This window comes from Telopea speciosissima, chromosome 1 (assembly GCF_018873765.1).
Source record: "Telopea speciosissima isolate NSW1024214 ecotype Mountain lineage chromosome 1, Tspe_v1, whole genome shotgun sequence".
Taxonomy (NCBI): domain Eukaryota; kingdom Viridiplantae; phylum Streptophyta; class Magnoliopsida; order Proteales; family Proteaceae; genus Telopea; species Telopea speciosissima.
In genome coordinates this window covers 11,743,804-11,766,323 of record NC_057916.1, presented here as the reverse complement: position 1 = coordinate 11,766,323, position 22,520 = coordinate 11,743,804, and the positions used below count along the sequence as shown (strand labels likewise).

Sequence of the window (22,520 nt, the reverse complement as noted above, 5' to 3'; positions counted from 1 at the left end):
GTTAATTGCAGCTGGGTGAATTGGCGATTGCAGAGGCAAATGAACTTCCATTGGTGATGTTAGTTCATCTTAGAGATGAGTTCTAGAACACAGCATGTCTTATTTTTTTTTTCTTATGTTGGATGAGATACTTTTATTGATATTTTGATTTGTTAAATGATAATCTTATGAGATGTAATAGGGGATATTATATTGTGTTTATTTTAGTTGTGAGATTTCTTTTTGATAAAATCATTGTCTATATGCTATTATTTTGTTTATTAGGTGGTACATGTCTATTACATAGTGAATATATGCCCGTATTTTTGCTTATATAGCGGTCCTATTAAACACATATCGAATTATTGCTGTATGCATTTTATTACACCGGATTTTTGAAAATTATTATTGCCGTCGAGTCCGTTTAATTGCCGAACGTATCCATTCCCAAACTTACTAACTAAGCTCACAATTCAGAGAGGGCTCCGAAAGTAATTAATGGAAAGCAACATGAAAAGTGAAAACCAAATCACAAATTTTATCAGTCATGGCCTCATGACTCCCCTAAAGAAATGGATGAGTCCATTTTAAAATAGATAAAATTTTGGGATTAAACGAAAGGAATTTTTCTCCTCTCAGGTTCCCTGCCTGATAAGGTTTGTAGGTTCCTCTCATAGGGAGGGCGGAAATGACGACCTCACCCCACCCGGGTAGTGTGTTCGAGCAGGGGGTGAGGTCGTCATTTCCGATCTCCTATGAGAGGAACCTACAAACCTGACCTGGCAGGGAACTTGAGAAGAGTTAAGTCCAAACGAAAGAGGCCAGGGCAATTGTAATGTCGCATTTGAACGGAAATAATTGCAGCCCTTGGATCCTCTCCAGCACAGGTGTCATCTGGAGAGGTCCTCACTAGGAGATCCCAACACACCCCCATTAGCAGATCCGACTCCTCTCCAGCGAGCCCTTTGCCTAGGGAATACCCAATGAGCATCCAACGGCTGGGTTTAGTGGGTGCACACTAGGATGTGTGCCTGCACGCCAAACAGTTGTCAGCTGGAGAGGTCCTCATTGGATGTCTCATTGGACACTCATTGGAGGAGCCCGATGATCCATGTTGGAGAGGATCCAAATCTAAATCTGGGGTGATTTGATATACCTCCATTTCCATGTTATCTTCAAGAATATTATTCATTCAATTTCTTCTGTTTTGTTTGAATTTAGCTCGTCTCTAGGGTGCTGCCAGCCGTTGGACTGTGATACACACATCCCTAGGCGTGCACCGAAATGTGTGTGGCACAGCTCAACTGCTAGATGCCCCCTGGCAGCACCCTGGGTGTTGGGCTCCCTAGAGACGATCCTGATCCGTTTTATTTCTAGATGTATTTAGTTTACTCCAGATTACTGTCATCCTCCCTCTAATAACACTACTCATGCTTCCATGTTCTCTAATGTAATTTTGCAGCATATATATATGATCAAGAAAACTCTGTAGCTGATTCTGCTGCCAATTTTGTACATCAGCAAAAAAAAAAAAACACAAAATACCCAAAAAAAAACTATCAGAGTCTGAAAGCACCATTGTTCATTTAGGATCAACTCCTTCACCATGTAGAAAGCCATCTATATTCCTCTCAGTTTTGACTTGGAGTGCTCGCAACTGCAATTTCCATTCCTAACTCTAGAGCATGGACTTGAGATACATGTACCTGGCATAAGAAGGATTGCATTTGGAAAACCATCTGAGAAAATCAGATGATATGTAGTAACTACCATCAGAGATGCTCACAAACAGGATTGGTTAATGCCATTCTCCATGTTCAAATCAAATCAAATCATTTAATTGAGTCTAGCAGCATATTATTGTTAACCATGGATGGGGTACTATGATGATGACAAGGTGGGTAATCAGTAAAGTATAAATCAAGTGGAAATTGGACTCATTATTCCATGGGGTTTTTTTTTTTAATGAGAAAAAGGAAAATAGATTAACTTAAATGAGAATGTACATGAGATTCCAGATGGTTAACAGAGTATTCAGAAAGAGCCTTGTAAACTAACAAAGAAAGCCTACTTTTAAGACCATTGTCCGTTAAACACTTAAAAGTAGTACATGAAAAGTGAACCGTGCGGTCTGCCAGTTCCAAAAAGTTATGTAAAACATCCCAAGGTATATTACTAGAGTTAGGACTAGAGAGAAGGTTGAGTAATTCTCTATTTTGACTCCAGACTTCTTTGACGTTGATTTTGGAAGCCATGCATTGCACTTTTCCATCCATGGATTAGTCCTGTGAGTTCCGCATTCAATACATCAGAGGAGTAGAGGTGCCCTGCAGAGGTTAGAACAACCTTCTCATCTAGCACTATACAAAAAGCCCAACCAGTTATTTTTATTTGGGGTTCAAAAAGACCTGCACAAATTAAAACAGGACAATGTATTTCAACATTAGAACCTATAGTCAAGGGAGAACAATGATTAGAAAATAGTGGCTTGTCATGCGGAGAGGGTTGGGGGTGAAATGTTTAGATAATTAAGCCATCTAGATACAAACCTTAAAACATACTGGGGATCAGCTGTGGCTGACCCATGGATTACTTTGTTCCTTACATCCCAAATATAATAACAAGTAATAATAAAAACAGAACAGATACAAAGAGAAGATCGTTTTTCCAAATTGCTGGGAAGAAAAAGAGAACGACACAAATGTGTTAGAGATGGGGTGGAGAGTAATTTTGTTCTCAAGCCAAGGGGAACAGAAACCCAGCTATGCTTAGTCCAATCACAAGATAGAAAGAGATGCCACACAGACTCATTACTCCATAGGTTAAATTGTTTTTAACATATAATCCTGGTTTCTTGCTTGCCATATCAGGGTTTAAGAATCGGCCGAGGCCGATCCGATTCTCCCCAATCTGACTCGGGCCAATCCCGTGTGGAAAAACTATAGATGCCTGGAATATGACGATTACGAGGCTGATCTGGGCTCATCCAGTCCAAGCCGATTTCAATCCAAAACTCAATTACAAGTTTCTTGTGCCATATGGAATAGGCTAATTAACAATGTACTATTTTATATCATTTATACATTTCCATAAAACAAGAGAAATGTCAGACTTATTGGAAATTTCCAAATGATCATATTCAAGAGAAATTAACATTTAAGGGACTAAAAGATGTCTATGGTGTGTAGCTTACGGTTGAGCTGTATACATAGTTCTTGGCGTCCAGGCGCCTTTCTCTCGCCTTGACTTTTGGTGTCACCTTGGTTCGCCTAGGCGGCTTAACAACTATGGTTGTATAGTTTGAGATGTTCTATAATTTGTCATGCCCTGTATAGCTTTTTTGGTCGCCCCCCCCCCCCCCCTCTTCTTAAATAAATTATGGAAGAGAGATGGGTGTGCTAGCGGTATACCGTAAGCTAGCACCCTGTGTGTCTATCTCTCTCTTCCCCCTCCCCCTTTTGAAATGATTCCCTTATGCCTCAAAGGGAGGAAGAGAGAGAGAGACAAAGGGTGCTAGCTTACAGTATACCGCTAGCATACCCAGCCTTTTTCCTTAGATTATTTTGACTTATTAGAAAAAGGGAAATCACCACTTCATGGAACTGTCGACTGTCAGGATAAGCTTCCCTTTATGATTCACAATTTTTCTAGGTGGTAAAATGATGTGACAATGTCGACTGTTGTATAGACATCTGCCAGTCTGGATATGTCACTAGTCAAGGTTCAGACTCAAATTCAACCACATACTCTCCTGTAATTGGCATGCATTTCTATGTATGTCTATGTACATTTATAATACTCCGACCACTACTATTCATTTTACCATAATCTTGGATTTTCAAAACTTTATTTTGCCACTTAGCAAATTCTTTTTGGGATGAAACCTAGCATGTGAACAGGGGATATAGGAAGAAACACATCAACAAAATTTGGTCCCTAAACATACCACATGGTACATATCCTTGGGCCGTCAAGATAAGCCTATACTGACGGGCCGACCAGATAACCTTTGCCCATTAAAAAAGAACTGAAATTTAAACTCCTAAGCTAAACATAACTTCAGACACAATCTAACTAGCCCTTCATTAAACAACCAAAAGAATGAGGCCAAAGGAGGGTCATATGCAGTTCTAGTCGCCTATTGTGCCTTACAAAAAGATGCTCAAAGTTGGGCATATTGACCTCAGCCTCTATGAGAAGGGAAAAAAGATGCAGCACCTTCACCCACACCTCACCAACAGCTCAAAAATTCCCTCCAAGAACACCCAGGAACCCAGACCTCCAATAAAGATTCAATAATAAATTAACAAAACAAAGTAACTTACTAAAGGATTCTCTAAGTTACAAACAGTAATGCCTCCAACTTTTTCACCCAAGAGATAACACACCATTAATAAAAACTCAAATATGGTACACCAAAATAAATGAACTTACAAGCATGTTACACAATATGGACCAATAGGAAAAGCAGTTCCATATAGAATTACTAGGGAGCATCTTTGTTCACATCATGCTGATACCTTGCTCTTAATTGTCAAAGAACTGCCCAAATTTTTTTATGGTTGTGTTTCCTGATACAACATGAAGCAATATACTTTACATAATCCATCACTAATCATTTCGTTTGTTGCAATTCCTTCTATTTTTACCTCCTATTGTGAATATCACTTCTATTGATTAGAACATGAAGAATAATTACATATATGAGTAAATTACCATTAATTCAATGTAAGACCACATATGAGTAAGAGTAAAACTACTTCACTATGTAAGATCAAACTTTTATGTTCTCCCTGTTGAAAGCTCATAAGAGGAGTTGCAAGTTCTGGCTTCATCAGAATGAGCTAATCCTAGGAAAAATAAGAGATCCCAAACTTTGATAAGGTGGGCATATCTCTAATGGAGTGCCACTCCTGATGACATTTACCTAATGAACAATGCAGAGTCACCTTCAATAATTGAATTGGTTACAAATTATTCTCAATTACCTTAACTGACCTATTTTATCTTGCCTAATAAGGATCAGGCAATTAAAATTATCTCAATTTTCCATTTCATCCTATCCAGATGAAATATCACTCTATTTCATGGAGAAAAGAGATCATTATGAAGCCATTTATTTGATAAATCATTTTCACAATTATTCTCTACACAGAAAATCAGTCCTGCAATGAAAAACCAACCCTTAAGTCAATGTTTTGAAAAAATAAAAATTGAGAAACTATATTTCCAAGGAATCCAACAACAAAAATAGAACAGGTAAGCAACTTATGAATCAATTTGCACTTCTAACAAATACAATGGCAAACAAATGAACAGAAAGATCTCAACAACTACTTAGTCATGAGCTAAATAGCAGATAGAATGAATTAAAAGGGGCAGGATCGTTACCTATATACCTGTTCATATTCTTCATTCATCTTCTTCTCCCTTATGCTTAAGGTTCCCCCTCCTGTCCATAGCCAACCTTGAGTGAAACAAGGCTCTCCACATAAGTAAAAGACTCAAAACATGTTGAAAGCCCGCCAGGTCCAATTACACTCTGTCTTCCGCTTTTTGGGTCATAAGAAACCAGCTCAATACCAATTTCCATAAGAACTTCACCATTCTTCCTTATTGTTATTGGCAGTATGGACTTAAATGGAACAGATGCTGTAATGTTTGGCAGGGCATCAATGGTGAACAGTTTAGTCCAAGAATCCTTCACGCCATAATCCTTCATCACCCATATTTCAATACATTGGTCACCATAAACATCAAACACAGAAAGGCATCCTCCTAAGACTCCAAGGGTTTTGGAAAACGATATACCTCCATGTCGATATTCATGCTCTGGGATTTCGCGGAATTTCTCTAGTCCAAGGTCAAATGATATAATAAACTCAGAACGAAAGTTCCCATAATTTCCCATCCAGTGTATAGCACCATTAACTACTGCATTCGTCAGTTTAATTTTCCGACCTAGACTGATAATAAAAGATGCATCTTCAACTCTTCTCCACAGGCCTGTGTTTAAAGAGTACACCTTGACTTCTGAGTGATATATAGTTTTTCCCAACCTTCCATACTTGAGATAGTAGTCAATACTTACCACCTTGCAATCGTTGGCTATGGAATCAAAACCAAACCCAAATACAGTGTATGAGGAATTCCATGCTCCTGTGTACTCAATGGGAGCATTTGGTAAATGCTTGATTTCTAGGGTTGCTGGGTTGCATAGGTAAAGAGTATTTCATTACATGAAGCATCGGCAAAGCTTAAACACGCCAAGCCATTAGAGGAACCAACAATCTCCAACAATGAGAAACCAGGAGAAAATTTGGAAAAATCATATCTAAGCACCTCGCTGGATGTCTCATAGTTTATGTTAAAAATTTCATAATTTTGTAATTGCCCAAGGATGAGACGGGGGTAGTTCTCAGCTGAACGATTGAGGTGTTGGGTAATGAAATTAGGGTCACTAATTAGAGTGCGCCAGCCTTTGGATACACACCTGAATCGCAATAGCGTCTCTACTGGTAATCTGGAGAGAATACATATCAGTATTTCTTCAGGTAACTGTGGCATCATTGCCATCAATTGGACTTCTTCCTCCATTGATTCTCGTTGTCTCTTCTTTGTTTTCTGCATCATCTTCTTCCTCGTCCTCCTCCTTAAGAATAAAGGACCATGACATGCGGTGGGCTTCGAATCGTCAGCATTGCTTGTTCCTCTTCTGCTACAACTTAGTTGATCAGACGCAACAGAGAGGGTAGATCCGTGTTTTGGTGGAGAATAAATAGACCTTAATCCAAAAATCCAAATAAAGATGGCTCAACTCTCGAGAACTCGATCAAGGAAGGAGGGTTCCGGAGAGCGTGCTACGTGTTCTGGGATGAAGCCGTTGATATCATCTTTCATTCGAATTTCAAAACTAAAATATTTAACCCAAAAAAATGAAAACGGGAATCCACCTATTTCAAAATTCAAAACTAATCCACCTATTATGAAGCCGTTGATATCATCTTTTATTCTAATTTCAAAACTAAAATATTTAACCAAAAAAAAAAAAGAAAACGAGAATCCACCTATTTTTTAAGTTTAAACTAAAACCAACACAACCCAAGCTGCTCAAACCGGGGTTGGTTTTTTCTACAAAAACTCAAAACTCGATGGCAGAACCCTAAATCGCAAATTTCACCTTTGCAACTCTTCTTCCCAAAACCATCACTTGACGGGACCTCTTTCTGCAACTCTTCTTCTCCATCGAACCCCTGCAACGAAGCTTGGAAGTCCCAAATCAAAGGACCTCTGCTGCAATGACCGTTGCATCCTCATGGAAAAGCAGAATTTTTCTTGGGTCCACGGTCATTTCACTCACCCATGTGTCTGTGCGCAGGGGCAGCTCAAAGCATGCGCCCAAGTAGCATTCTCTTTCCCTTAAAATTATTACAAACAAAAAAAAAAAAAAAAAGATTTTCGATTTAAATTTTAAAATCATTAGTTGGCCCAACAAGAAATATGTAAAATTGTGCGTGGTTAGTACGCATGTTACTACTTACCGCCTTGACCTATGAAGTCGTACGGAACTACAACTAGCGCATATCACTGACGCCACCTCCTCTATATAACTATTTTTTCTTGACCATTTTTTCATTTCCTCCCTTTGTAATCGACTCTATTTTCTCTTCTCCCTCTCATTCTTTTGTTCTCTCACACACTCACTTGCATGTAAGCACCTCTGTGCCTGTGCAAATTATGTGAAATTAGTTATCTATTTTAAATATACATTACGTTCCTCCATATACATACATTATGGGAAATTAATGTTATCTAATTATGAAAGCAAGGTGATTTTGTCAGTATAAATTACAGTCCTCCACATTAATACATGTACATTATTCGAAAAGGCCAACCCATATACATCCCATCCAAACAACCCATGAGGCATGACTCATGGACTACACCCATGACCTATTTCATCCAACCCAATTATCATTCATATAACTTTACGATTGATAATGCTTTATTCATTTTCTTGTTTATTTGTTAGGTAATAGGAATTTTCATTTGTGGCCGACCTACAAGGTCAAAATAAGGGCATGATGAAAACCTTTTATAACAGTAAGAAAGTTTTCCTTCAGCGATGGTCAAGGGATTCTCTCTTGATCGAGGGAATCGAATAGTGTCCATAGGGTATTGACAATAATAGAGATATTTTTGACCACTCATAAATAGAGGGTAGGCATTGGCAATCACCAATGTCAGCCTTTTTACTTCACGTGACAAGAAGATAAACTTTCCCCAAAAAAAAACAGAACTATGGCAATTCACCAAAAGAAAAAAAGAAAAAAAAAAAACTTTTAAATAAAAATTTTGATTGAAGATATTAAATAAACATGCCAATACATTATGGATGCACATGATTAAATGGAAGTACTAATTGCATGCAAGCATGTGAAAATACTCTCTTTGTAATCACTCAAACAATGCAAGAGTAATCCATGGGAGAATTCTATTGCTCTGCATGCAAAAAACACTCACTTTTAATTGAACTGAGCTAAAAAAATTGTCATGTGGCTAATGCAAACCATGTCCTATCCCGACTTTAGTTATTTAAGGAATGATATAAATTGACCAAATAACAAAGGGAGTAAGATATATATGATACCTCCTTATGTTGGCATCATATATGCAATGCTTAGAGATGTTTTTGATGGATTTCAATTCATAGATAAGGAGACCCACATCATTAAATTAGGAAGAGGAGAAGGAGGTTATTAGTAGGTGTGTACATGGTCACAAGTAGACCTTTTTACAACAACAACTATGTCTTATCCCAACTAAATGGGGTCAGCTACATGGACCGCATTAGAAACAAAAAAATAGTAATAAGAAGTGGAAGAAGGATATGTTATCGATTGTGATTGATCTTGATTTTGAATGTATCAATCCAGTTGATTCTAGGGTTTTAGGACCAAATCATTGGGTTTTTGGATCTAGGGGGTCAATTCACAGATTCAACATTTAATTCCGAGTCGAAAATCATTGGCTCGCCTGGCAAGAAATACAATAAAATTGCTCGTAGTGACTACACAAATGCTTTTTGTTCCAGGGTGTTTAGGATCCATACGCTAAAAAGCGGAAGCTTAATGATTTTATGGCTTTTAAGACCCGTTCTTTTTTTTTTTTTTTTTGAAAAGTCAGAGAGACATGGATTGAGAGTGACCCGTTATGCTAGAGAGAGGAAGGTCTAAGTTACACAAGTCAGGGATGTGAATGGATAGTCAAAAATCAGAATTCGATTTGCATCCGTAATTGTTTAGGGATATCAAGTCAGGCCAAGTAGAATGCAATGCAGCAATGCTACAGACATTGTTTCGCTTTCAACACTTGTAGAGTTCACCCTAGGCTTAGGTACAATTAGAGGTTCATTATTCTCTTGATCTCTTCACAATTAATGCTGATCTCTCTGCAATTTTTCTCCTCTCCATTTCTGCTTATTCAAGGGTTTTAAAACATGGAATCAATAACCATATATCGGTCACTGATGATTCCAATATGGATCGGATCAGAATCGGTCATTGGTGATTTTGATCTGGATCGGATTAAAATCAGCCCGAATTGATGCTCAATAACCCTAGAATTGGTCTTCAAATCCAAATAAAGGAATTTCTAAAGTTTATGGGTATGAATCGGTGGTTATATTGTTAGATCTCGCTGCTATTGTTCTACAACTCTCTCTTGCCTTTCCCTTGGGCTCTCTAGCTACTGTCCTTGCCTCCAGAATCGGTAGGAACTTCCAATTTAAATCGGCCGATTTACCAAAAAAAAATAAAAAATGAAGCCATTGACTTTTATTTTTTTTTTTTGGGGTGGAAAAATGAAGTCATTGATTGCAACCGTTACGTAGGCTATCTCGATCTATTTCGTAACCGATGATGGATTCTTATCCAACGGTGAAAGCATGTGATCTACAGCCTCGTATTTATAAGACCGGAGGTGAATGAATACGTTACGCCACATGGAAGAAAGTCAAGAAACCATGCATGGTTTCACTAATTCAGATTCATGATGTCCCTCAGAAGGTGGGGTTCCGTGCTACGATATCTGTAACAAGTGAAAAGTTATGCGTAAAGGTAAACTTCCGGTGCATATGCATCTGTGTGGATTATTATAGTAGGGAGCACTCACGTTTAAACGTGCAGTAAGCCCAGGGAATGAAGCGCGAGAGACGGAGCGAGCAAGTGTAGTGTCTAAGGCTGAGCCTGGGCCGCTGAGGAGCGCAAGATCTTGCATTCTTCCTTATCTACCGACGAACTGAAAATTCGCACTGCCGATCAAATCAATCGTTACATCCAGGGAAGATGAAGGAGACGAAGACCTTAATTCCTCTAATCACTTTCGAGCACAAGAGGTAAAACTCAAAATCTATGTACTTGCCTCCCCAACCCCGCATTTCTCTCTTTTTCTCAACGTCTCTATGCATCCACGCGTCCTTGAATCCCGAAATCTTCTCAAATTTCTGTTCAAAGCGAAAAATGTCGTTATTTCCCCCCTTTCGATCGATCTTTTCTCTTTCGATGGAGATAATTCATGTTGGAGTAGTGTAAATTAACGTAATATGGTCCGTCATTTTCGGTTTCTTATCGATCCCGTCGATCGTTTAACTGTGCTGACGTTTCTACTCTTTGCGTCACGATAAGAGCAGTTTTGGATAGATACGCGGATTTTTTGGTTGCTTTCTTGAAAACAATGCTTCTGTTCGAGGAGATGAATGCTGTTTTAGTCCGTGGCGGAGGATTTTTACTATTTTCTCTTTGCTCTTGCTTTTGAGTTTCACTCGGTTTTTCGAGGTTTTAGGGTTTAGGATTACAATGTGCGTATTGGATCCTGATTCCGATTTGATGTGCGAAATGGTGTCTGATTTTTGATAATTGAGTTGCGTGGGGCCAATGCCGAGCGCTATGGGTAGGCGGATTGTAATTTTCATTGGAAGATGTTATTGTCGCTAGTGAGTAGGCGTCATTTGGACGGCGAGTCCAGGTAATTTGTTTGAGCGACCTCATGGTCAGTATTATATGCTTTCTAGATTGTAACCTTATGACGGATAATGTCCACCTAGTAATTTGCAACTGTATCTTCTTCCTTGATGTCATTTTCAGTTTATTATTCATATTGGAATTGCTTGAAATGTCTCCCGATTTTTCAGAATTGAATAGGCTTTGCTGTAAACAGGGACGCCTATGGATTTGCTGTCAGACCTCAGCACTTGCAGAGATATCGAGAGTATGCTAATATCTACAAGGTACAAGCTACTTTTGACTCTCACTCTGTTTTAGCCCGAGCAGTATATTGAAACAAAAAGACACAAAAGGTGCCTCCCCTGTTTTGCTTGATTCTACTCGTACTTAAATACTTTCAGGTAGAGGAAGAGGAGAGATCAGAACGATGGAAACAGTTCCTAGAGAGGCAAGCAGAGTCTTCTGAACCGCCTGCAAATGGCATATCTGAGGAGGGAGGGGATGCGGCTTCACATACTGAAGGAACTTTGGAGGAAGCAGATACAGCTGTGGACAATGTGGAAGAAGCTGATTCAATTTGCAGAAAATCTGCTGCTGAGGATTCCGTCGAACATGTCCCAGAAAAGGAGGAAGCTCCTGCAGAAATTCAGACAAAAACCCACAAGGTTCAAATTTGGGCGCAGATTAGACCATCCCTTAGTGCCATTGAAGATATGATGAGTTTTCATGTTAAGAAGAGGAAAAATGTACAAAAGGATGAGCAAGGGGTGGGAAGAAAAAACCAGCTTTCACCGATTGAAGAGGCAAGACCCGCAAAAGGGTCATCGGAAGAGGACTCTGAGGACGAGTTCTATGATGTGGAAAGATCAGATCCAGCTCAAGATGCCTCCCCAGTTGACAATGTCAACTCAAATAGTGGTGGTGATGCAGTGTCTCTGGAACCTTTCTTTCCTTGGAAAGAAGAGCTGGAATGTCTAGTCCTTGGTGGAGTGCCAATGGCTCTAAGGGGAGAGGTACATATGACATTTTGTGCTTGTTGAATCTTTTGAAGATGAAGTTATTATCTCAATAAGGCCTTATTTGTAACTACAGCTGTGGCAAGCCTTTGTGAGTGCGAAGGCACGGCGGATGGATGGATATTACCAAGATCTGCTTGCTATTGAAAGCAATGCTCAATCTGAGAAGGATAATCTAAGTGCTTCCAATGACACTAGCAAGGGATCAAATTTAGGCCATCGTTGTGCTAACGAAAAATGGAAAGGGCAAATTGAGAAGGTTGTTTGATGCATGGCTTTGAACTTTAAATTTCAATCTTGTCAAGTTGTAGGTGCTACCTTGGTTTTCATGGTAATGTCATCCAAGTTTCCATCAATCTGATGTGTAAGTTTGTCTTAGCAGGATTTGCCTCGGACTTTCCCTGGTCATCCTGCTCTGGACGAGGATGGCAGAAATGCTTTGAGGCGTCTACTTACAGCATATGCTCGACATAACCCCTCTGTGGGCTACTGTCAGGTATTTGGTCTTGTAAAAGTTCTTATGCTTTATATCAAACTTGTAGTTTATCTACCATGAAACTTTGAGGATGCAGACTCTGCAGTCAACATATATGAGTTTAGAGCCTCGTTACGCTAGTGGACAGAAGTCACAGAACATTGTACATCTGGAGTGGTTTTGCTAAATTTTAGCATTCTCTGTATTATTTTTAGTGACCAGACTAGCACAGCTTGTAAATGAAGAAATACCAATATCTGATACTAGTTAATACGTTTAAGAGCCTCGTTATGCCAGTGGACAGAACATTATCTAGCAATGCTGCAAGAAATACCAATATCTGATACTAGTTAATACATGTTAATCCTTGCTGATGGACACTGTAAATCAGAGTATTGGTCTAATGTAAATTACCAGGGCTTGGTTCAGAATGATGGTTTGACTGTTGGTCACTTGCTCCTAGTTTTGTACTATTAATGTATTAAGAAGATTGTTCAAAATATAGTTAAACTAAAATTCTGGTGAGACTACATGGATAATGCCTTTTAAAAGGAGACATATTTGACACCTTTTTGAGATCCATATGCTTATTGATCTATTGTTGTCGATATTGATGGTGGATTGAAATACAATACCTGGGGATGTGGAGCTGCAGAACAGTATTTCTGGTTCTGGGGATTATTGAAACTGAAGACCATTCTTAGTGACTGGGGAAGGATTTTAATGTTTCATGCCTAAATACTATCGTATTGCTAAGCATGTTGGAACATCAAAAGTTTAACTTAGATTTTTTATTTAATTGATTACTTTTTGACTTTAGGACTATACATGATATTTCCACTTCTAAGTTCATTCTTCTATTTCATGGAAGTAACTTTCCAAATGTGATACTGATTAATGCATATGTTTTTTTCGGATTCTATGCAAATGCAGGCCATGAATTTCTTTGCTGGCTTGTTGCTACTTCTTATGCCTGAGGAAAATGCTTTTTGGTAGGTTTCAAAAGCTTATTTCTCATTATCCAGTTTTTAAAAGAGGTATTTCCATTGAACTAGTATGCAAGATTGGTTTGGGGCTCTTCTTGGATAGTAGGATGATTATCATTCTATTGTTATAACGATTGGCATTGTATTCATAAAGTTATTTTAGGAGAATTTATTTATATGGTTGCTCATCATGGTCTATCTGCCGGCAGGGTTGATATTGTATTTGTCAATTGACCTTTGCTAATTTTATGGATGCTATGTTTCTGTAATATTTTTCAGGACTCTGGTGGGTATAATCGATGATTATTTTGATGGGTATTACTCTGAGGAAATGATAGAATCTCAGGTAGACTTGTTTTGTCTCTAATTGACTGGAGTTGTCTAGAAATTTTTTTTTTCTTTTAAAAACTTGAGGAATTAGTGAACGACCCTCTAACTGAGGGCCTGCATATGTTGGTCTTTTAAAGATTATTTTGTACTCTGTTTCTTCAGGTGGACCAACTTGTTTTTGAGGACCTAGTGCGCGAGAAGTTTCCCAAACTGGGTTTGTATTTTGTGATTATCATCCCTTTACAATGGTGTCAGCTATGTGCAGCAGGTTGACTGGTTTCTTACTTCAAATATGCTGCTGTTGCAGTTAATCATCTTGATTACCTGGGAGTGCAGGTGGCATGGGTTAGTGGACCCTGGTTCCTTTCCATTTTTGTGAACATGCTACCTTGGGAAAGTGGTCAGGTTCTAAATTTTGTTTAATATTGCAGTTCCATTTGAATGTGCTTGAAGACTTTATCTGTTATGTGCCATTGTCATCTGTCTTCACACTCACTTATAAAATTGGAGATGGTTGTGTCTTTGTTCTAATGCAGAACTACATTTTGATGGGTTTCTGTGACTGCAGTTCTTCGGGTCTGGGATGTGCTTTTGTTTGAAGGAAATCGTGTTATGCTCTTTCGTACAGCTCTCGCAGTGATGGATTTATATGGTACTGGGTAAATCAAACCTTGGTTCTGTGTTTGGTATGCTGTATTAGGGGAAATTAACCGCATTTCACTATGGTGAATCTTGGAAATTAAATGCAATCAGTTACTTGTAGGTCCTGCGTTGGTTACAACTAAGGATGCTGGTGATGCTGTTACTTTGTTGCAGTCCCTTGCTGGCTCAACGTTTGATAGTAGCCAACTTGTCTTAACTGCTAGCATGGGTTACCAAACTGTAAATGAAGCTCGATTGCAAGAGTTGAGGGAAAAACATCGACCTTCAATAATAGCTGCTATGGAGGAACGATCCAAAGGGCTTCGTGTGTGGAAAGATTCCAAGGGTCTTGCATCCAAACTATACAGCTTCAAGCATGATCCTGGATCATTGATAAAAGAAACAAATGCAGCGGAAGGATTAGGTGATCTAGAGACAAATGGCGATCTATATCCTATTCAATTGGGATCTGCTAATTTGGATGAAAAGTTTGGCGGTTTAAGAGGGGATGTGGAAGCAGATTCTCTTCCTGATCTTCAAGAACAGGTGCATGCATTTTTTGTTATTTACAGATATCCATGCTCTCCTCCTTCCTAGTATAATAACCATTCTGCTTTTATTGCTGCTATATGTAGAGTTGGGTATATGTCTTGTTTCTATGCTTTACTTATTGGCATATTCATGATTCACTGGGGGGATGAGAAGAGGATGGATAGGGCTTCTTGAGTAGTTAATTTGGACTGCCTGTAAGGTGGACCAGTCACATGTGATAACCAGCCCACGAGGATCACAAACTTTAGGTCCAACAACTGTAATTACTTTGATTGGTTCTCAGATTTGCAAGAAATTACAGATCAATAAAATAAAAAACAGAAATTGAAGAAGGGAGGAACAAGATAGGGTAGTCTCTCTCAGGCTCGGGTCTCTCACCAATGGCATCTCACCATAGACCATACTTTTTTTCTCAATCTCATTATCAAATTCATGTACAGGATTGTAGCCCTAATGTAGAGCTAGGTTAGGGTTAACCCAGCCCCAAGTAAACCCACAATAAATCACAGCAGTCAACCAGCAATAACCTTAACAGAAGGGTACAAACCAGGTTCGAAAATAGGACTTGGGGTTCAGGTCAAACACAACTTTCAGCCACTTAAAAGGAACTGTGAGCAGGGCCGAATGCAACGCTGAGAATGCTCAGCAAACCCTCAAGACGGACTGATTTGGATGGGCAGAAAACGGTAGAAACAGTAGGTCACCAAATTAGAAAGTAAAGGATTAGGTGTAGAGACCAAACCAGCCAAGTGATAATCAATTAATCACCCAACTTGGATCGAGTGTAGATGATGTTAAGGGGGTGCTTGACTCCAAGTTTGATTCAGTTCTGATGGCCTGATGTGGAGATATAAGTGAGACACCAAAATAGAAGGTTAAGAGAAACCCTCCAAAACAGTGCTGTTCTATGACTCCAACAGTAGCCGAATGTTGGACTTGGTGATTGAAGTTTGGTCAGCAATTTTGGGTCAATTCTGTTGGATAAAAGTGGAGATGAGAGAAAGAGAATGAAAATAGAAAGTGAAATTTGGGATGTTCAGGCTTGTGGAATGAGGTGGAAGTGACAATCGAGTGGAGGGAATGGTAGGGGGAAATTGAGTTTTGAAACCCAGCAGGGTTGGTGAAGATCTGGGGGTGTTATGGAATTAGAAAGTCTCAGCCAGAGGAGTGCAGAGGTGCAGCAGCAGCAACCACAATGAGAAAGAGATGTCCTCAGCCCTTGATGATGATCTCCAGCAACTGCAGCAGTCACAGACAGTAGCAGTTGAAGACTCACAGCAGCAGCTCAACAGAGATCAAGCAGGGTAATAAAGAGGAGAAGATAGAAGAGAAGGGGGTAAGGGAATGGCTCTCTCAGCCTGGGTCTCTCACCCACAGCTATCTCAGCTGTTGAAACGAGGAAGATCTCCCATAATTTGTGGGGGCATATTTGGTCCCTGCTTGGCTGGCTCGAGTTGGTTCTGCTGGGCTGGCTCGAGCTGGTGCAGTTCTGGCCCAAAAATGCGATGGGTCTTTTGCTTCTTCCTCTGGCCTGGATCTACATCAAGCCCCTTACAAACTTAAATAGAAGACTCAAAAAATTCACTAAGAAGGAAAGGCCCATTACAACGAAACTGACTCGAAACATAACTCTAACTAAGCTAATGAAGTAAATCCCGTTTTTCTACTTTACCCATATTTTAGGCTTATTAAAGTGGCCCATTACAAAGAAAACCCATGGGATCAAAGACCCAACACCTACATAATCTAACCCGAGGCTTATTTCCAATAAAATAAGCCCCTTTAGGTGGCTTATTTGCATCAGCCTGCCAGCTTATGCACGATAATAGACTTGACCACAGACATGAAAATTTCCACCCTTTTTTTTGAGGGCCGGGGGGGGGGGGGGTTGAAGGGGTGCGATCAGCAATGAATTGTATTACTGCAAATAGTATAGGAAAGGGAGAGGGGGGGGGGGGGGAGAGGGACTACACAACCTGTCTTGACAGGCCCAATTTCAACTTCCCTTTGATTACCAAGAAAAAGAAATCAACTTCCCTTTAGCTTTGTGGAGAATACGCTCAAAAGAAAAAAGAGTTCACTGCTCTCAATTTGAAAGTAGAAGCATAGTTGTCACGACGTCTAGGCGACCCAAGGCGCTGGAGAGGGTCCAAAAGAAAGGCGACACCAATTAGGCGACCAAGGCGCCTGGACGCTTAGGCGACGCCTTGACAACTATGAGTAGAAGTGGAAAAGAAGAAGAATAACTCATCTGGGGTGTAAGGCCAGAAACTACTCCCATTAGAGACGCAAGGGCACAGACTACAATAGTAACAAAGCTGAGAAACTGTTCTACTTAAATTCACTAAAAGCAATTCAAATATTCAATACACCATGTACCTCTTAATATGGTCCTCCTTGCTCTTATATAGAGTACAATAATTGAGAATTAGTTTTCCCCCATTATTGATTCCTAATTACATCCGGACTTGCTAAAAACCAGAAAAAATTTAAGTTACTAAAAACAAATCCAAGATTGAGTTACTAATTTTGGGCATAAACCATACTATTGGATTCCAATATGAAGTTTAGCAACTTCCATGACTTGTTCCCAAATGAAGAAAATTGGAACTGAAATATTGGGTCTGATTGATAATAGTCCTGATTCCTATTGGGGGGAACAAATTGGGAGTGGAATACTGTTTGGGAACACCAGTTTGATTTCATGTTCCCAGAAATCAGACCGGCCCCAAATGCCCTCGTAGAATAGGAATTACAGAAAACACACACACACACACACATATATATATATAAATTTTTTTTGTCTCTTCTACAACAAGCCAACTTGGAACAAAAGCCATACAAAAAAATGGCTGTTCCTGATTTTATTTTTGTGAAAGCTTGATGCTCGACCGACTCCAAAGTCCGAACTGCCATTGCCTGATGCAGTATCACTTGACTGGTTGGGCCAGCATGATAGGCTTTGGAGACCCAAACCCAGACGAAATCAGTCTAACCCGGGCTTTTGGTCCACTAAGGGTTGGAAGTACTTTATTAATTTTGGGTTGAATACATAGGAGTTAAATAGAGTTTGAATTGCAAGTTATTTCAGTTTTAGAGTCTAACTAGGAGTCTTTGGTTTTTCTCTTTAAATAAGTACATTGTAACCCAATGATGGATTTAGTGAATGGAATAGAATACTGAGTTTTGCTCTGTGAGAGTGTGTTTGTGCGTGTGATTCCCCCCTTCTCCTCTACAAGTCTGAGTTTCTTCTCAGATTCTCTTTCTCCCTACCGACCCTCCACCAATTTGGTATTAGAGCTGAAGGATCCTTCTTCTTCCCCATCAACCTTTCTCATTCCCTTCTTTGTCAATCTCTCTCATCTCATTCTCCTTCTTTCCTAATCTCTTTTTTCCGTTACCGTTCTGCCGTACACACCAGCTGTTCAAGAAAATTTGACTTTTTTAGAACAGAGCAGTCGAATCAACACCCAACACTCCCCTGCATTATCACCCGCCAGCCCCATCCCTTCGTTCTCCCGCCTAAACCCTACCCCAGGCCATCTGTTCGATTCCCTCTCGACTCTCACAGCAAACCCCAACCCCATCCTATCAACTTCCACTGAAACACTCTCCCCTTCATCTTTACCCCATCGATTCCCACTCTCTTAGCAAGAAACCCAACCCACCTCCCTACTGAACCAACCCCACCCTTCGATTCCACAGCTAGCCAAACCTCTTCGACTGCCCTCCCCCTCCTGTTTTATGGTTCCGCCAACCAGCAACCAACAACAACAACAGGGAAGAACACTTACTTGGTTCAAAGCTCCCACTGGCGTCATTCAAAGTCGCAACTCCACCTCCATTGACGAAAAAAAAAAATCCCACTCAAATTCAATAATTGTGAGTTGTCCACTGATTTTCTGCTGGTTTCCTAGTCAAATTTCCACCCAAGTTTCCGCAAGATAAGTTATCATCTTTTTAAAACCCGTTCCTTCCCATATTATTGCGCTCTCTTTTACCTATTTACTTTAAGTATATTTTTTTTGTTTTTCCAGAATTGCCACCTCTTTATTCCTATTCTGTTTTGTTCTTTTAAAAAAAAAAAAACTCATTTCCAAGATTACCCCCTCTTTTATACGCTATATCCTTGTTGTGTTTCTATTTGAACTCCAATATTACGATACTGCTATCCTTTTTGCCACTCCTCATAACCTTTTGATATTTACTGTTTTGCCATGCAACCTTTGCCTTTGAGTGTTCTCTTGCTTTATTTATAACCATGGTAACCAACAGTGAGATTCTCCAACAGTTGAATTCATATAAGGGTGCAACTGATGCAAAAATTGATACTCTCACTGCCACTGTCAGTTCCATTTCAGACAATGACGGAATCTATGCAAGCTTCGATTGATGGACTGGTGACTTCTGATAAAGGCAACAGTCCCATGCAAGTTGGGGAATTCTTCCAACTCCGTCTCACGGGACCTGTCTCATGATGCACCTCCACCACCACCACCACCACCATCACCACCCATCTTATGGAGTTGGTCGATATGATGATTATGGAGCTGGACAAGTAGTGAAACCAGGCATCCTCGATTTTTATGGGGATAACAATCTAGAACAGTACCTTGATTGGATTCATAGTTTGGAGACCTTTTTTCAGATGGTACGGTTTGACTGAGGCTACGAAAATCTTATATGCAGAGACTAAACTGAAAGGTACAACTCGAGTCTGGTGGATCAAGCAATTGCAATAGAATTGGACCTGAGGCATTGGGTTAGTCATTACTTGGGCTGAGATGAGTTAAGCCATGAACCAAAGATTCTTGCCGATCGATTACAAGTAGCAAATGCACCTCAAGTTTGCACAGTTGAAACATGAAAACCTATCAGTTGAAGAATTTGTTGTCAGATTCTATTATTACGCCACTCGATCTGATTTGGAGTGGGATGAAGAGGTATTGGTGGCACAGTTCCACAATGGTTTGCAGCCTCATAGCAGTGCTGCACTCGCATCTAGTCAACTGCGTACAATGGAGGATGCTGTACAGGTTGCATATCAAGTAGAAGAGAGTTTGAAAAATGGCCATACACTTGAAGGAGTTTTTCAGACACTTTTCCTGGGGCAATAGTTATAGTCAACAACAGTCTTCCCCCTAGGAAAAGTTATTCAACAAACCACATGCTTACTGGTTCTTCTATGGCAACTTCACGGCCTAGCTGGCCATATTCTCCACCTCAACGTGATTTCGAAATGGCATTTTCATGACCTACCCAACCGTATTCTCCGCCTCAACGTGGTTACGACAAATATTCTGTGATGCCAAAGAATGCCATTCAGTGTTTTATGTGCAAAGGATATGGACTTGTCAGTGCTCAGTATCCCAACTATTTGGTGGCTTATATTGATAAGGATTTTTTTATCCCTTATGTTCCAGAAACGCACCTCGGTTTTGAGACAGTTGATTTAGAGCTAGAGTTTGAACCAGGTGAAGTCAATGGTAATACAGTGACGAGGAGCGACATCCTTGTTATGTTCTTCGTCTTGTTTTGACCACTCACAAGGTCACTGAGGATGAGGATTGACACTGCAGTAGTATCTTTTAGACCAGTGTGAAGTACAACGGCTAATTATAGTCTGGTAATCGATGAAGGTAGTTGCATTATTGTCATCTTTGAAGACGCTGTTTGTAAGCTGGGATTGCAGACAGAGCTACATCCAAATACTTATAAGGTTGCATGGGTGAACAACACTAATCTCAAGGTTACAGACAATTGTTTACTCACAAACTCTATTGGTGGATTCATGGATACAGTACAGTGAGATGTCCTCCCTCTGAAGGTATGTCATATTCTTCTTGGTCAACCGTGGTTGTTTGATAAGAAGGCACAACATTATGGGTATGCGAATATGTACTCTTTCAAGCACGGCTACAAAACCATCAAGTTTTTTCTCGCTAAGGATCTCCCTGACATTAAACTCAAGTAAAGTAGCTGGGTCGTTCCTCCTCTAGCGTGTTTCCTCAGACGGCCTCCTTGGTCATTTTCCAAACCCGACGGAGTTGAGTTCTTTTCAGAGGAGGAGGATTGATGTAGTATCACTTGACTGGTTGGACCAGCTTGATAGGCTTTGGCGACCCAAACCCAAACGGAGCCAGTCCAACCCGGGTTTTTGGTCCACTAAGTGTTGGAAGTAGTTTATTTATTTCAGTCTTTATTTGTTTTGGGTTGAATACGTAGGAGTTAAATAGAGTTTGAATTGCAAGTTGCAAGTTATTTCAGTTTTAGAGTCAAACTAGGAGTCTTTGAGTCTTTGGTTTTTCTTTTTAAATACGTACATTGTAACCCAACAATGGATTTAGTGAATGGAATAGAATACTGGGTTTTGCTATGTGAGAGTGTGTTTGTACGTGTGATTCCCCCCTCTCCCCTACAAGTCTGAGTTTCTTCTCAGATTGTCTTTCATCCTACTGGCTCTCCACCATTGCCTCTCTGAAAATATCCCCCAATCGCCATCGCCAAGACCCCCACCATCGCTGGAACCCATCTTGATCTCACCGGTTTCCTCATCTATTTTGTGCACCCGCATACAACCATCTCCCTAACAGCAACAAGCTTTCAGCTCCTCTCTTTTCCTTCCCAGTTTTTTCTTCTTTATTTGGATTCGCATCTCTGACCAGATGTTTCCGCGGCTTTTCCGCCGTAAGATGTCTCTTCAATACCTTCGAGTGAGTCTCTTCTGAAACACTTTGCTGTGTATCCTGAACACGTGGGTAATGATGTCCCTCTCGCTTGTACGAGTGCTGAGTGCTTCGATTTCTTGAAAAAGACCAGGTTTTTCTTTCACTTCACCAGATCTTCATATCCTTGAGCTACATTTCATTCAGATCGAACATTTTATTTTTACTGGATTTACAGAGGAAAGTGTGGATATCGGGAGTTGACACGCTTAATCCATTCTGAACAGCTTTGAAATTGTGATTTTTTGGTTGTCGTTCTGTGCGGTGAAATGGGAATGGAGACCGTGCTTCTCTCTCTTTTCTTCACGTCATGGTAGATCAGCTCTGTTCCCTTCCCTTAGTGCTCAATTGCGATGTGCTTGGTAGTCGCTCTCGATTCTGCAAAAATTGAAGAAGAAGAACCCTCTTCAGAATGAAATCTGAATCGGTTTGATTCGAGTTAGTGAAGCAGTAATTGCATGGGAGAGGTAGTGAATTAATTACCAAAGAGTTTCAGAACTCCGTCTTCATAGGCTGGGACTTGACCGAATGGCTGCAACGAAAATTGCAGAACCCTGCCTTATATTTTGTGATGGAGAAGTAAAGGGAATATTCCCGCTCATTTGATGAAAAAACCAAAATGTGTAATGGCAATTTGATAAATATTGTAAGGTGTAAAATTGGAGAATGGAACACATTGTACCAAACACTGATTTTGATCTCATTCTATTATGGAATTGATTCCAGAAATGTTTTCCAACCGGCGATTTCTCTCAAAAATCATGGAATCCAAAAAAATCAATTCCACCTGGAATCAAGGAATTGGGTTACCA

General features: G+C 39.9%; 2 protein-coding genes and 1 long non-coding RNA gene across 4 annotated transcripts in view; 1 reads left to right on the top strand and 2 right to left on the bottom strand.

The window, feature by feature from the left end:
* Positions 1 to 5,416: 5,416 nt before the first annotated feature.
* Positions 5,417 to 6,576, bottom strand: LOC122659499 (F-box/kelch-repeat protein At3g06240-like). The gene is made up of 2 exons (XM_043854630.1): positions 6,219 to 6,576; positions 5,417 to 6,087 (listed from the first exon to the last, which is right to left on the bottom strand). Exons 1-2 carry the CDS (start codon positions 6,574 to 6,576, stop codon positions 5,417 to 5,419), a joined length of 1,029 nt encoding a protein of 342 aa, XP_043710565.1.
* Positions 6,577 to 10,230: 3,654 nt separating this feature from the next.
* Positions 10,231 to 22,520, top strand: part of LOC122671168 (TBC1 domain family member 9-like) — a 34,396-nt gene continuing 22,106 nt past the window's right edge. For both annotated transcript variants that reach the window (XM_043868273.1, XM_043868279.1), the window contains exons 1-11: positions 10,231 to 10,375; positions 11,197 to 11,266; positions 11,384 to 11,995; positions 12,075 to 12,257; positions 12,381 to 12,494; positions 13,407 to 13,465; positions 13,739 to 13,805; positions 13,952 to 14,003; positions 14,097 to 14,189; positions 14,358 to 14,441; positions 14,553 to 14,977. In XM_043868273.1, coding sequence (XP_043724208.1) covers positions 10,326 to 10,375; positions 11,197 to 11,266; positions 11,384 to 11,995; positions 12,075 to 12,257; positions 12,381 to 12,494; positions 13,407 to 13,465; positions 13,739 to 13,805; positions 13,952 to 14,003; positions 14,097 to 14,189; positions 14,358 to 14,441; positions 14,553 to 14,977 — 1,809 coding nt within the window. In that variant the 5' untranslated portion in view covers positions 10,231 to 10,325. The remainder of the gene's footprint in view (positions 10,376 to 11,196; positions 11,267 to 11,383; positions 11,996 to 12,074; positions 12,258 to 12,380; positions 12,495 to 13,406; positions 13,466 to 13,738; positions 13,806 to 13,951; positions 14,004 to 14,096; positions 14,190 to 14,357; positions 14,442 to 14,552; positions 14,978 to 22,520) is intronic.
* On the bottom strand, positions 22,011 to 22,241 carry LOC122671184. Its single transcript, XR_006334318.1, has 2 exons — positions 22,192 to 22,241; positions 22,011 to 22,086 (listed from the first exon to the last, which is right to left on the bottom strand). It is a non-coding gene; the product is annotated as an uncharacterized LOC122671184 (long non-coding RNA).